At 38.8% G+C, this 14706-nt stretch overlaps 1 protein-coding gene across 1 annotated transcript; it reads left to right on the plus strand.

Annotated features, from left to right (window-relative positions):
* Positions 1 to 671: 671 nt before the first annotated feature.
* On the plus strand, positions 672 to 10774 carry rab5c (RAB5C, member RAS oncogene family). The gene is made up of 6 exons (XM_086289771.1): positions 672 to 797; positions 5627 to 5964; positions 7704 to 7855; positions 8092 to 8214; positions 8320 to 8413; positions 9510 to 10774. The coding sequence occupies exons 2-6, from the start codon at positions 5799 to 5801 to the stop codon at positions 9635 to 9637; spliced, it is 663 nt and encodes a 220-aa protein (XP_086145897.1). The 5' UTR covers positions 672 to 797; positions 5627 to 5798; the 3' UTR covers positions 9638 to 10774.
* The last annotated feature ends 3932 nt before the right edge of the window (positions 10775 to 14706 follow it).

Below are 14706 nucleotides of genomic sequence, written 5' to 3' on the forward strand. Positions count from 1 at the left end.
GAACTGAAGATGCTAAGATATTCATTGGGTTGTAACCAGGATGGACAAAATTAGAAATGAGTATATCAGAAGGACAGCTTAGATTAAGTGGCTTGGATACAAAGTTAAAGAGGCAAGGATGTTTTGGACATATGTAGAAGAGGATTGTGGATACACTGGACAAACACTGAGGTGCCAGGCAGGAGGAGAACAGGAAGCCCACTGGAGAAGACTCAAGCAGTGAAGAAAGATATGCAGAGGATTAGTGTGACAGAGGAGGATGCTAGGGGTAGGGTTAAATGGCGGCAGATGATGTGGTGACCCCTAAATGAAGAAGCCAAAGGAAGATGAAGATCAGAATTTACTGTTTGACATTGGAGACATCACAAGGATCATTAAAATATTAGTAAAAATAAAAAAAGGATCCTTCTTTATGAACGCAGATTGTATCCCAAGCTTATTAAAAATATTATGCTAAACAAAATTTGTTACAAAATTTCACGCCATTTGAAAAGCACAAGTTTTATTGTCATTATACATAATTTTCATAAACACCATATCATTATATTATAATTATATTCAAATTAAGATAATTTTAGATGTTATTTATGACTAGATATAATAAAACCTTGATAAAAATGTCGTGCTGCAGACTGGAGGGTCTAGCGTAACCCGCTGTCCTCATTGGTCAGAAAGCCACTGACAAAAAGTGGGAGGTTCCCGGAAAAATTGCTAACCGGAAGGGAAGGCCGGAGCCCAAGAAGAAGAAGAAGAAGGCAGCTGCTGCCGATGAGACCAGCGAAGGAAGAAAAAGTAATGTAAGTAAAACAACTTGAAATTAAGAGTCATGTTGGTGAAGAGCAATACTGAACGTGTGTTGGATTATTTTGTCGACAAACTGTTTACTGTAGTTTGATCTATTTTGTTATTATTATTTTTTTCTGCTTAGCATGTCAGCAAAGTCCGGGCTCAACCGAAATGCCTTATCAGACTGGATCGAGGGAAGCTACGAGCTGCCCCGTGGGACAAACATTCTAAATATTGAAAAAAAATAAAATAATAATGCCACGGCAGAGCCCTGAGATAGCTTAGAAAAATGTGACATCGTTTCATGCAAGCAAGTGGACGCAATAAGACGTCCCGGAGTTTCTCAAACGTCAGACAGCTGACGACACAGGGCCGAGAAAAGAAAAGTTGTCTAATGACGCTTTCGACTTTTGGCCGTAGCTGCTAACACAGCTAATGCTATCAGAAGTCAAGTTTCCTTGCCAAGAACATAGCTTTTGTTTTCTTTGTCAGTTTAGGCTAGCAAATGGGTGCTACTGCTAAGTAAGCAACAAGGTTGATTCTTTCACGTTGTGTAGTCAGCGTTCATTTTGTTAGCCAAGTGCTTAGTGGAACTCACAAGTTCCAGTCGTGTCGTCTACGTTTATGAAAGCGGTTCCGTATCGCACCTAAATGTAACGTGCCGTTTTAGCCAAGACAGGTGCATTGTTGTTTGATAGTTATTTTATCGATTGTTTTGAATCAAACCTTAGCTTTACAGTTTAAGTTGCCTAATCATTGTGCTTAACCCGGCATCGACCGAGCAAAACTTCTCACGTACTTTGAAATATTAGTTGTAGATTAACTAACTTAATATGTTACGTTCCTGCCACCGGTTAAGTGTCTAATGACTGGTCTTATGTGCGATGTCTAGGCTCAGTCGAGGCACATCATAGTCGTCTAATGTTCTCTAAATTAGATGTACTATCAAGGCAGCTGTAATCTCTTCACAATCTGGTGCTTTTTATTATCAGCTGCATTTGTGCATCACATTGTGTGACAGAGTAAATGTGCGTACATAGTCTCTTGCTTACCTCTGAAGTTGTATTTATGGCAGTGCCTTCTCATCATTAAAATGTCATTACTGCTGACTTTGTGGTGTAACATCCGCATATTGCAACGTTGGGGTTGTTATGTGCCTGCACGTGTGTCTTCTTGCATTTAACAGCAAATACTTTTTTTGTATGCTGTGTATCTTCACAGCTTATGTTTATGGCTTAATACAAGTAACAGAGCTTGGCCTTTGAGATAAAGATGTGATTTACAGTTGCTTGCCTGAGCTCTCATGTTTATGGCATGTGGACCTTGTCCTTCTTAAACAGCCACTCTTTTTGACAACCCAGCCCTAAAATAAGGACTGCAAATTAGTTGAACACTAGTATGCAATACATTTGGGTGCTATGTTTTGGCATTGCCTTTAAAGTTGTAAGTTGTTGTAGTTAAACGGACAGCTGGACCTACTAAATGTCGCTCAATCAACTGGACTCAATTTTTGAGTAAATCTGTGTAAAGGATCAAATATCAAATCCCATTATTTAATAATTCACTTAAAATCACTTGAAGTCATAAAGTGGACAAAGTCTGTTTTAAACAGTTTGATGAGTTGAAAGGTCTCAGTTTGGGAAGCGCCAGTGATGCTTGTGGTGACTCTGCTGTTTGCTTTTCCTGTATTGTGTCACCACATTCCCATCTAAAATCACAATGCCAAACCAATTCTTTGTAGCTATCTTGGATTCAGAACATTTCCTGTTTCTTTTGATTTCCCAAGAATGGTGCTGCTTTTCAATATTTGTTTACAACCTAGGACAAACTATCACCTTTGGCAGCAATAGATAGGCCTTTAATATATGCTCATGTGTACATGCAAATTTGGACACAGCCATCTGTACAAGCAGATGGGATTATGAGCTAAGACAAAAGTATGGTGATGCAGCCCCTCATTAGATACCATTTCTTCCATGACCCCATCCTTCAAATAAAGTGAACTGCACATGTCTCTGCTTGTCTTCGTAATGTCAGTGTTTTGGTGGCAGGTTGTTAATCTAGTTTATAAATTGAATGTGAAAGTGATTTTCTTTTTCTAAAATCTAGTCTGAAGTTTAAGGAAATCATCATACTGTCCAGGCAAACCAAAATGTATTAATTACAGAATGTCATTTTTAATTGTGTGACCAGGAATGGAGAATTAATCCTGTTATTTTCCTTCTGCAAATATGGTCTTTTGGTGTTAGGTGACAGCTTGTTTTCTGCATAAGAAGAGCCTCGATTACGCACTAGTACAACAATACAAAATCTTCAAATCTAGCAGTCACAAGAACACTTGGAAACTGATCATAGCAGCTGGTAACCTGATCTTTCTGCTTAATTTTTCAGTATAACTAATGTTTAACGATACCTAGATTTTGTTCACGGAGCAAAAGCAATTAAAAAAATGTTTTCATTGCTTCTTTGACTGATTAAACGCATTTAATTTGTGCATGCATTCTCCACTTTAGATTGCAATAAACCACAATCGCTGCTAAGTTCTTGGATATTATGCCAGCAGCAGAACATACAGGGGCCACAATAAATATTTCACAGCCTCTCCCTCTCGTCTGTTGTTTTTTCCTGCCTTTTCTCCTCCCCCCTCTGACCTATGTCCCACTGTCTCTCGTTCCCTGACCCACTTCCCTGTGGAGGTTTGCAGTACCCATTAGGGATGCCATCACAGCATCCATCAGATGCTGCTTAAGATGTGTGAAAGTCTCTATCAGTGTAACAAAGAGTCTCTGATTGCAAGCCTGTCAGCTGCTTCCAGCTTTGATGTTACTGTTGTGGCTCTCAGTCATTACTAAATCATCAATCCAGCAGCTAGGCTTTGTGGATAGAATTAGATTTTTAGTACTTTGTTTTCCCATTTATATATCCTCTTTTTATTAAAAAAACAAACAAAAAAAAAAAACTACGTCATGGTCCTTGGTTGAAGATGAATTTTTTTCTACCAAAAGATGCCTAACTTGTGTGTGTATTATTTACGAATGCAGTGCTTTTGTCATCGTCAAAAGTTGAAATTCAGTATTAAATATTAAATACTATAAATAGTAGAAAATAATTTTCTTAAGGAATGTTGGTTGAATAGGTCTTAATTTCCCAGTATCATGGGAAAGTACCAGTATAGTTTATCTATTACTATGTAGCTTATTCCTAAGAACAGAAGAATTAAGTTAATTCTTCTGTTTTAAAAAGAAAAAGAAAAAAGAGGAAGAAACAACTCATTCACCTAGTGAGGAATGTTAATCTTATGAGTACAGACTGACTTTTCCAACTCTGCTGTGCTATAAAGGATTTCCTTTCTCTGTTAGGCTGTGAAGCAGAGCCGATCTACTAGTTAAGGAGCCCAGCGTAAACTTTAGTGTACTGCTAGAGATATCTACTGTACATGTATACAGCTGTAATCCCATGTAAGAGTTAACTGACTTTAATGCTTTAATGAAATTGGAAAATATTTATTTTACCATAACACATGTAATGCCTGTGTGTTATGGCCATCGTTTTTGTTTGCGTAACAGGAAACTGTAAAGGAACTGGTGTATTTTTTTAAATAGCTCCTTATATCTGCAAATGCTAAATTAAACCAGTTCCTCCAAAAACATAATGGAAATGTGTTGGAGACTAGTCTGTTGACTGACTGTAGCTTGGTTGATTCACTGTCAAATAAAACATGCAATTTCTTAATATTTCATTGACAAAGCCATGATCTACAGTCACATGCTAAAGATTAAGCATAGCTCAGCAACAGGCGGGGGTGGAGCTGGCACAACCAAATCATTAGCCATGATGCCGCCTCTTGATTTTCCCTCATTCTTGAGCTATCCCCCTGTCTTTAAGGAAGAGTCCTCATACGTGGCTTGATTGTTCATCATGCTTCTGTGTTGAGCTATTCCTGTGATCAAGCTGAGTCTATCCCAGGTTTTAATGTGCTCAGCAGTAAAATGTCTTCTGCAATCTTCACTTCCTGCTTTGAGCTCAGTTGTGTTTCCTGTCTTTTGACCAAGCAGAAGCTGGCTGACCTCATGTGTATCACCCAACTGACATGCACGCACGCACACACGCAGGCAAGGTTTCACTTACTAACAGTAGGCGAAATGAAAGGAACAAATTGGTGGTGTCCTGTTTACACATAAGCTACAGATTTTATTTTGTACCAATTTAAACTAACCACAAACCCCCCGTTTGTTTTTGTTTTTTTTCAAAGGTTTCTTTTTATTGTTCTAACAGCCACGAATATATTAATGATGCATGACTATATCTTTGAGCTGTGGCTATTTTTGAAATCACAGGAACCCTTTGAGTTGTATTGTATTTATATTTGTGCATTAGGCAAGTTGCGTTAACTGGTAGTTAAGCCAAAAAATTAAGCAAAAGTAAGAATTTCATCCTGTAATGCATGCTTCAGCCATTTAAATGTTTAATAACCTAACCTGTGAGAGCAAGTTGGAGGACACAATTTAAAATCAGAGACTAAGTGCTCTCCTTCAGCTCTTGTTTATAGTAAATAAAGTTAGGTTATAAACTCTATATCTCGAGGCCCAATGTGATGAGAGTTTTGGTGTCAACAACTTGGATTTTAAATTGTTTAATCATTTTGGGTTAAAGAAAAAGTGTTACTGCTTTCTTCAATAATCTTTCTTATGTCAAACCGCTTGCAGGAACAAGGAGTTATTTTGTTTTGGGGGGATTTGATGCTACTGGTGTTCACAGGTTTCACAATGACTGTGGTTGTTTTCAGTAGAAATCTGTTTTGTTTGGAGTAGAGCTTAACTAAATTTGTTGTGTTTTGCAGCTCCCCACTGGTGAGGCCTCCTCTTCTTCCAGTAAATCTGCCAACCAACCTAAACTTTCCTACATCCATCTTAACTTCATCAGCTCCCCTATAGTAAGCCCAAGCCTGAAGTCAGCCATACACCCTCTTCCCCCAGCTCCTCCTTCTTTTTCCCAATTTTCAACACTGCAATATGGCAGGGCGAGGTGGACCAGCACGGACCAACGGCACCACAGCAAGCAGCAAGATCTGCCAGTTTAAGCTAGTGCTGTTGGGAGAGTCGGCAGTGGGCAAGTCCAGCCTGGTGCTGCGCTTTGTCAAAGGCCAGTTCCACGAGTACCAGGAGAGCACCATCGGAGGTGAGGGTTGTTTGTTTGTTTTCTTGCTTGATTTCCACAATTGTCTATTGTATTATTCTTTGACTTTCTGCTTTACTTACAGACATATGTAGCATCAAAGCTATATATGTCTTGTGTATGTACAGGTAAGCAGACTCTTAATGCGTGTTTGAAATTGTTCATCTACAGTGTAAAAGTAGACTTTACAAATAACTTCAAAAAAAATTAAAACGTAATCATAAACAAATGTTTTTCTTTTTGTTCTGACTCTTAAAAAGTTTTAAACTTAGGTGCTCAAGCAGAAAAACATGTCCTTGCTAGTTCAGAGAACTGCTTGCCTGCAGGTCTTAATCTTTTCCGTTACTAGAGTCTGTGCAGGAAGAGTCGTGCAACCAGTTCTTTGCAGCTAAAATGAGCCACCAAACTCCTCACATGTATATTTGATGATATTAAAATGTATTTGAGGTGATGGCTAAATATGTTTTTTTTTTCTCTACACTATGGGATCTTCTGCCTGAGCAAAATCATTGCTCCAGCTGGACAAACAATCACTGAGTTTAGATATTAATACATTTACTCTCCTACTAGAATTCTAGTGCTGAATACTCAATACAGTAAAGTAAACAAACTAATGCATGTATTTGTAAGCAAGTAAGGAAATGATTAGCTGAAGAATGAAATGGAGATTGAATACCGATTAATGACTTTAAAAATGAAATTAATTGATAACAGTTTTTTGACAAATATAATGTAAGGAGGTGGTGCAAAGTATCTGTATTTGTTTCCTGGGTTGCAGCCATTCACATGCTTCTCAATGTTGGGTTTATATGGAGTTTCTTTACAGTTGTAAAAACTGTTAAGTATGTTGTGATTAGAAAGACCAAAAAGATGTTTCTGTATAATAACAAAGGCATGGAAAAATCATTCTTACCTTAATGACAAAGTTTGAGTTCAGTGAAAGTGAGGGAAAGCTTCTTCTTCAGTTCTTCATCTACCTATCTCAATATTATTGCTGCAACATTTATTACACCACCTCTCTGCTCATGTCTGGATCCAATATTTATGTATTATTGCAGTTTCTCACTTTTAATTAAAGTTGCTTGCATTGCAATTTTGTATCAGGTGAAAGCCAAAAGTAAACTGTGTTAAATCAGCGCTGAACAGTTGGTTCATTCGTTCTGTCTTTTCTTTTGGTCGTTTTTCCTTTTGCTTTGTGTAGAACCAACTTTCCCCATGTTTCCTGTATCAGGTTGCTTGTGAGTAATGTGGCTATAGGATGTAATGACAGGAAGCTCTGTGCTTACACTCGCCAAAAGACTTGAAACGAGTCAGCATTTTTTATGTTTTTTTTCCCGAACTTGTGGTTGGTCAGCAGCATGCCTAGTCAAAGATTACAAAGCTTTAAAGTATGTGCTATGTGAGTGCTCAGTTTTCTCGGTCTTGTGACAGTTGGCTAATTAAATGGAGCTTTGCCTCTGTTCATAAACCATAGCATTTTGTTTGTACCTGGTAGCTTTTTTTGTTTTTTCTTGGTTTTTTTTGCGTTATAGGTTTATCTCCATAGCTGGCATGTCCTCTGGAGTCTGAATTTATCAGCAAGTTTTAAACTTCTTTTCATTCAATGACTGATTTCATTAATGATATTGTGATTACAAAGCCAAGTTTAAATATGAAAGTCCACCCCTAGAGATGACTTTTCTGCTTTCTCTTAAGCCCCTCTTTGTCAAATATTGAATAATTTCTTTCTACTTCCTTTCCAGCTGCCTTCCTCACACAGACAGTATGTTTGGATGATACAACAGTTAAGTTTGAAATCTGGGACACTGCTGGACAAGAACGGTATCACAGCTTGGCACCCATGTACTACAGAGGAGCCCAGGCTGCCATTGTTGTCTATGATATCACCAACACAGTAAGTAACATGCGCTGTGACAGGACCGTGGACAGTCAAAAGTCGTACGTCATTTGTTTGCTGACCCTTGTCTTCTAGCCTGGGTTGATGATTGCTTAACAGCAATCAGACCTTTGGCCTTCCAATTTTTTTTTTTATTTTTTTTTTCAGTAAAATGTAAAATGAAAAACCTGCAGCTGTGATTTAAATTTTAAAAGCACAGCAATATGTAATGATGCACATTCTTTTTTTTAAAGGATACATTCACACGTGCAAAGAACTGGGTGAAGGAGCTCCAGCGACAAGCCAGCCCAAATATTGTAATTGCAATTGCAGGAAACAAAGCAGACCTGGCAAACAAGAGAGCTGTAGATTTCCAGGTAATGAGGAAGTTCTGAGATCAATTGCTGAAGCTCGTGAAAGCTTCGGAAATTATTTAACAGACTACTGTGAATTCATACTGCTTGCATTTTTCTTTTTTTTAGGAAGCACAAGCATATGCCGATGACAACAGTTTGCTCTTCATGGAAACCTCAGCTAAGACTGCAATGAATGTCAATGAGATTTTTATGGCTATAGGTAAGTGTTAGACAGAGGGATAATAGCTTATTAAGTACTGAAGTGGAAAATAAATCAGCAACCATCCTGATGATAGGAATTCTAAAGTCTGGATTAAGTAATCATTTTCTTACAACGATGTGACGAAATGATGATAAATGTTAAGAATTCAAGGTGGCAAACTTTAGACTTCATTTTTATGCACTGCTCAGTCCATTGGCCAAAATAATCATTTCATACAAGGGGAAAAAAGGAGGATTGCCAGAAATCCTCATCAAAACATACTGCATAAGACCACTGATGGTCATTTCCCACGTAAATGTTAAATGTAATTGCTGAAGTTTGTAAAATGTGAATTTGTTGATTTTCTTCAGTTTGCATTACACTAAATTGGATAACTTTGGTGTTTGGACTGTTCAGAGGAAAAAAGGCTTTTTGCTGTTGAAACATTGACACCAAAAATAGATTAGGATATTTTCCTCTGTCCTACAGTGCTATTTATAAATCTAGACTTGTTTGTGAGAGTTGCACAGTTGCACAGTTCTGGAGATGTCAGCATCTATGCCTTCTCATAATAACTAATAAATAATTATTATTATTATTGAACCAGATGGTATTTGACTTGTTGTGGGCAAAGTAGAAAAAAAAAACCTTTGAATGCATCGTCTCGTTTAGAAATGATACCCCCCACACACTTGTGTACAATGACCTTAAAAAAAACCCCTCTAAACCATGGTGTGGGCCTTTTGTTAGTATCGACCAACTCAAATGAAATGCTCACTGACAAGAGATGCCTTTTAATATTTCCATCCTGTTACAAGTGTAAGCCTCTCATGGGTAAACAGGTGCCTACTTCTACAGTCTGGCACCTTTCATGCTTTGCAGGTGTAGTTCAGTAAAAGAAACTGACGCTGCAGGTCACATTTTCATTTCATTACCAGAAAAATTCTATCTGGAAAAATAGCCCTACATGTCAGGGGAATAATGTTTGAATTTGTTCCTTTTAAGTTATTAAAAAAAATTCTTATTACTAATGAAAATAGCAGGTTGTTGGACGCTTACTGTCATGTTATTATAGTATAGGAATTAAGTCTTTGTACTTTGTACCACAAAACAGCCAAGAAGCTTCCGAAAAACGAGCCTCATGGTGCAGCAGGCGCGGGCGGACGAGCCAGAGGTGGTGTGGACCTGCAGGAAGCCGCACCACAGGGCAGAAGTGGCCAGTGCTGCGGGGGCAGCAACTAGCACAATGAATCGGCTGATGCAACCAATCTAAAGCTTCGATCAACCCGACCAGAAATTAGCCAGCTGTCAAACGACGTCCCATTGGTCAAACCAAACCACGGTCAGACCAACCACCCTATGAGCAACACGGCACCAATTAACTGTTTGGCAAATGAATCCACTGGCCAGTAAACTGCCAGACTCCACTGATGGTTTAAACTGGCGAACCAAGCAACAGATCAAGAAATCAACTTACTCATAGGGAATCATGTTTCATGCCAATCCATGACCTCTCGATTGATGATGGACCCTTGATGTCATCTTGGGGGGGGAAACGCATCCCATTCATGGAAGAAGGAAAAAACAAAGCTCAGTCATTACCAGTGGCACTTACTAGCGCCACTCATTTTTGTTTCTGTATTTGTGTAAAGGATTACAAAAAGTAATGCAACCAGAAGGAGTATAAGAAGACTCACTAGCCCTACCCTTTCTATTCTGCCCTCTTTCTTTCCCGTGCACCATAAATTTCTGAAGTTTTTCCGTCGTGGTCTTGAGACACGGTTAAAACTCAAATAGAGGTGCATGCAGCATCCTTCACTTTTCTGTCTTGTCCCTGGTCAGATTTTTGGAAAAAGGTTTCTACCAGGAGAAGAGGAATCGAAACATATTCCATCTTGATGGAGCTGTGTAGATTGAAATAAATCATCTTTATTATTTTTTTTTTTTTCTGTTTCCTTTTGACACAAGCTGGTCAATATGATTTTAAAGCCTAGTCTTTCAGGTTTTACAATCATCCAACCATGTTATTAAACAATAAACAGTAAATAGTACTTTAATAACATTGTCACTTGTGTAATTTTTAGCATTAATGAAATGTCTTTGAATCATCTGTGTAATGGCAAATACATAAAGCAAGATTTGTTTTCGTGACCAAAATCACAATTGTGTACTGAAAACATATGACTGTATTTGTATCCGACTTTTGAAGTTTATAATCAAACAGTAGTTCTTGTCAAAACATTATCTTCCCGATCTCTACATGATGTTTTGTCAACCTTAATTATGTTGTGATTTTTCTTTTTTGTTTTTTTGTTTTTTCTATGTCTTAATTTTTCTCTGAAGATCTATGGTATTAAATGCACTGGTTCTGTCTCATCATTTTGGTGAATTTAGATGTTATCCTCAGCTTCCTTTTTCTTTTCTCTCTCCTTATTTGTATTCTGCACATCAGGGAGGGACTGCTTTTCAACACTGTTGTTATCATCCTGTTATGGCATCAAAGACTAGCACAACAGAACTTGCACGGCAGTCACTGCTGTTAGGTGAGGGGGGGGAGGAGGAAGGAAAATGTAATTTTGTGAATAAACAAGGGTAAGGTTATGTTTCTTTGTATGCCTGTTTAATCATTTTGTCCTATCTAATTAACTATCACACTGGATTTTTATAAATATATCTATATCAGCTTGTGCTAGTAATGACAACTATGAGTTGTACTGTTGTGGCTTGTAAATGATTTTATCCCACTGCCCCACAAGAGTTTAAAAGACATGTATTATCTGTAGCTGGCCACAAATTGGCTTTGGCATTACTTTTACTAACTCTCTATATTTCCCGATTCCTTTCCTGTTTCTTTTCTCTCCAGGCTATTGTCTACATATCCTGAGATTTCCTAAAGATTAGATTTCTGTTTAAACTGGCTTTGCTTTCTTGGCTGTTAACACATGCTCACTAGAGTTTCCTGGACAATACCAAGTATAATAATCCCTTAGCTAATCTAAGTGCATCTGAAGAGATCCGTAAAGTAGAGAGGTAATTGTTCAGTTAGCGCTAAATACAGGTTTACTGTTAGGTTTTTGTTTGTTCCTGTTATCCCCCAGGTGTTTTGTGAAAAGGTGAATCCTTTGTGCCAACCAAGGTTGCAAAGTGGTTTGAAGAAATTTTAGACACATAAATCGTAGGCATCTCATCCAACCAAACAAGCTCCAGATAAACTTAAATATATAATTATATAAAGATGTGGACAAAATTATAAGCCTTTAAGCTTTTTTTTTTGCAAAACCTTCCCAAGTGCTCTTTTACAAAGCAAGGGATTTTCAATGTAATATTTCTAAATGGGCTAGTTTTCTTTATAGGCATAAATGATTTCTATTTGCACACAAGGACATAATTATTTTTTTAAGTTATAAGTTGCCTATTGAAAAACGGACCTTTTTAATGACCCATAGCACACTGCTCTGCATTGACAAAACAAAAATAAGTTTAAGACACAAAATAAATAACTAAAAATTTCAAAGACCCCAGAACAACTGCCAAGACTTAGCCAAATTGATAAATGTAGTCTCAAAGAAGACAATCACTAGACCTCTCCACAGGAATGGACAGCAGACCAAGAAACCCCCCATTTCTGCATAAGAGACATCTTCAAGCCAGACTGAAGTACACTAAGGACAATCTGGAGAAAAATTAGACATACTGGAAGCATGTCTTTGGTCAGATATGACTACGTTACAAATAGCTTTTTCACCATAAAGACACTGCACAGGAGGCATGGGTGTGACATGTTGAAAACTACAATTTAAAACACGCTCCACAGGACAAGACTCAGCAGTCCATCTGCATCTTAAGGATAAAGGACACTCTTTCGAGGATGCTAATGTTCACATTTTGGACAGAGAGGACAGATGGTTTGAAAGAGGAGTGAAAGAAGCCATCTATGTCCACTGTGAGCGACCATCTTTGAACAGAGGCGGTGGTTTACGACACCAACTTTCTGCCATCTATAATCCAGTTTTGAGATCCCTTCCCAGACGCCTTAACGCCCACTCACATCCTGGGCCATCTGATTTCAGGAATTCGCATGATAAGGGGGGGCCAGGTTTCACAATGAACACACCCGAAACTCTGGCTGATTGGGACCCACACCCAATTTCACACCTTGGCTCAGGCGATTAGAGGATCATCAGGGGGTCCTTTTGTCCCCCTGTGGGGGGTTACTCCCACTAGGTTTATATCTGGGACTCTCCACCATTTGACCTTAGAACTGAAGAAGCTTCTCGGATGAGAGGTGAAACGTCTTCAAGTAACTTAAAGAAGTCCAGACGCTTTTCTTTGCAAGCTCCTTTGACTACGATGACCTGGATGACTGAGAACCTTCACAGACATACAATTTAAAACACACAATTGATTGCTAGCATCAGGCCCTGGTAGTTTTTGGTTTTGTAAAATAACTTTGTTTACCTGCTTAAATAATGTAAAAAATAAAACGTGGATGTTTTAAAAATCCCCTACTTATTCCCTAAGTCACTCAAGTCATTCACAAGTCTGTGAATGATACTCATGGCCACTGGTCAGTGATCATGAGAATTTGCATATTGACGATGATGAAACTGAACTGACTGTTAGTCAGTGGTGCTACTTTCAGTCTTTATGCAAATGTACAATTTATAAGGCTGGGGAAACCTGTAGTCAGCTGAAACTCAAGCTGTACTTTGCACTAAGAATACTGTGTCCAGATAAACAGAATGAGCTCTCTCTGGGATTTCATTACTGTGATGGTCTAAGGAGCTTGGAAAGAAAAGCGTCTGGATGTTTCACCTCTCATCTGAGAAGCTTCTTCAGTTCTAAGGGTCAAATGGCAGAGTCCCAGATTTAAACCCCGTGGGAGTTTCCCCCCAAGGAGAGAAAATGACCCCCTGATGATCCTCTACCTAATCACATGAGCCAAGGTGTGAAAACGGGTGTGGGTCCCAATCAGCCAGGGTTTCGGGTGAGCTCATTGTGAAACCTAGCCCCACCCTATCCTCTGACTTCCTGAGGTCAGATGGCCCAGGGTGTGAGTGGGCATTAAGGTGTCTGGGACGGGATCTCAAAACTGGATTATAGATGGCAGACAGTTGGTGTCGTAAACCACCACCTCTGTTCAAAGATGGTTGCTCACAGTGGACATAAATGGCTTCTTTCACTCCTCTTTCAAACCATTGAAAGAGTGACCTTTGTCCTTTAGATGCAGATGGACTGCTGAGTCTTGTCCTGTGGAGGTGGCTCTTCTATGTTGTGCTATGCGCTTATGAAGTGGCTGTTTGGTCTCTCCAATGTAGAGGTCTGGGCAGTCCTCGCTACACTGTACAGCATACACCACATTGTTAAGTTTGTGTTCTGGAGTTTTGTCTTTCGGGTGAACCAGTTTTTGTCTGAGTGTGTTGCTGGGTCTGAAATGCACAGGATGTCGTGCTTGGAGAAAACTCTCCTGAGTTTCTCTGATACACCCGCTACATAGGGGATGACAATGTTGTTGCGTCTGTCCTTATCCTCCCTCGCTGGTGTCTGATCTTCTTTTCTGTGCATCTTTGCTGACTTTATAAACGCCCAATTTGGATAACCGCATGTTTTAAGTGCTTCCTTTACATGTGTGTGTTCCATCTTTTTCCCTTCAGGCTTAGAGGGAACATGTTCTGCCCGGTGGTGTAGGGTCCTAATTACTCCAAGTTTGTGTTGCAGAGGGTGATGGGAGTCAAAGAGGAGGTACTGGTCCGTGTGTGTGGGCTTCCGGTAAACTTCGATGTTGAGGTTGCCACTCTCTTCAGTGTGCACAGCGCAGTCCAGGAAAGGCAAACAGTTATCCTTTTTGTTGTCCCTGGTGAACTTGATGTTTTTATCCACGACGTTAATGTGCACAGTGAAGGATTCCATCATCAAGACATGATGTATAAAAGCTACTTAAGGGGTCGTGTAATTTGATATTTTTGCCAAATATCCTTCCTGACACAACCCCAAGGGGGATTTGGATCTCTGGCTAGAACCTGTTTTTATTGTTATTATTTATTGTTAAATCACATTTTCACAAAACTAACATGCATACACACTTGAGGTCAGTTGCTGTCTGTGGCAACTGTTTTGCTGACATGCCTAAAAGAGGACATGTATAAAAAGGGATATTTAATCCTGAATTTGGATGTGTGGAGCTATTCAGTTTAATTATTCCTTAGTCAGAATGTCTTTAATCTTATCCTTTAACATTGTCCTATAGAAAAGGCCCAAAAGGAGCAGATTTTAGCCTTCTATAATAGTCCTGAAGGAATCCTAAAACTTTA

This window comes from Aulonocara sp. 'chitande type north' Nkhata Bay, linkage group LG4 (assembly GCF_057382095.1).
Source record: "Aulonocara sp. 'chitande type north' Nkhata Bay isolate Kocher_YH1m ecotype deep benthic linkage group LG4, A_spYH_male_GT1.1, whole genome shotgun sequence".
NCBI classification, from domain to species: domain Eukaryota; kingdom Metazoa; phylum Chordata; class Actinopteri; order Cichliformes; family Cichlidae; genus Aulonocara; species Aulonocara sp. 'chitande type north' Nkhata Bay.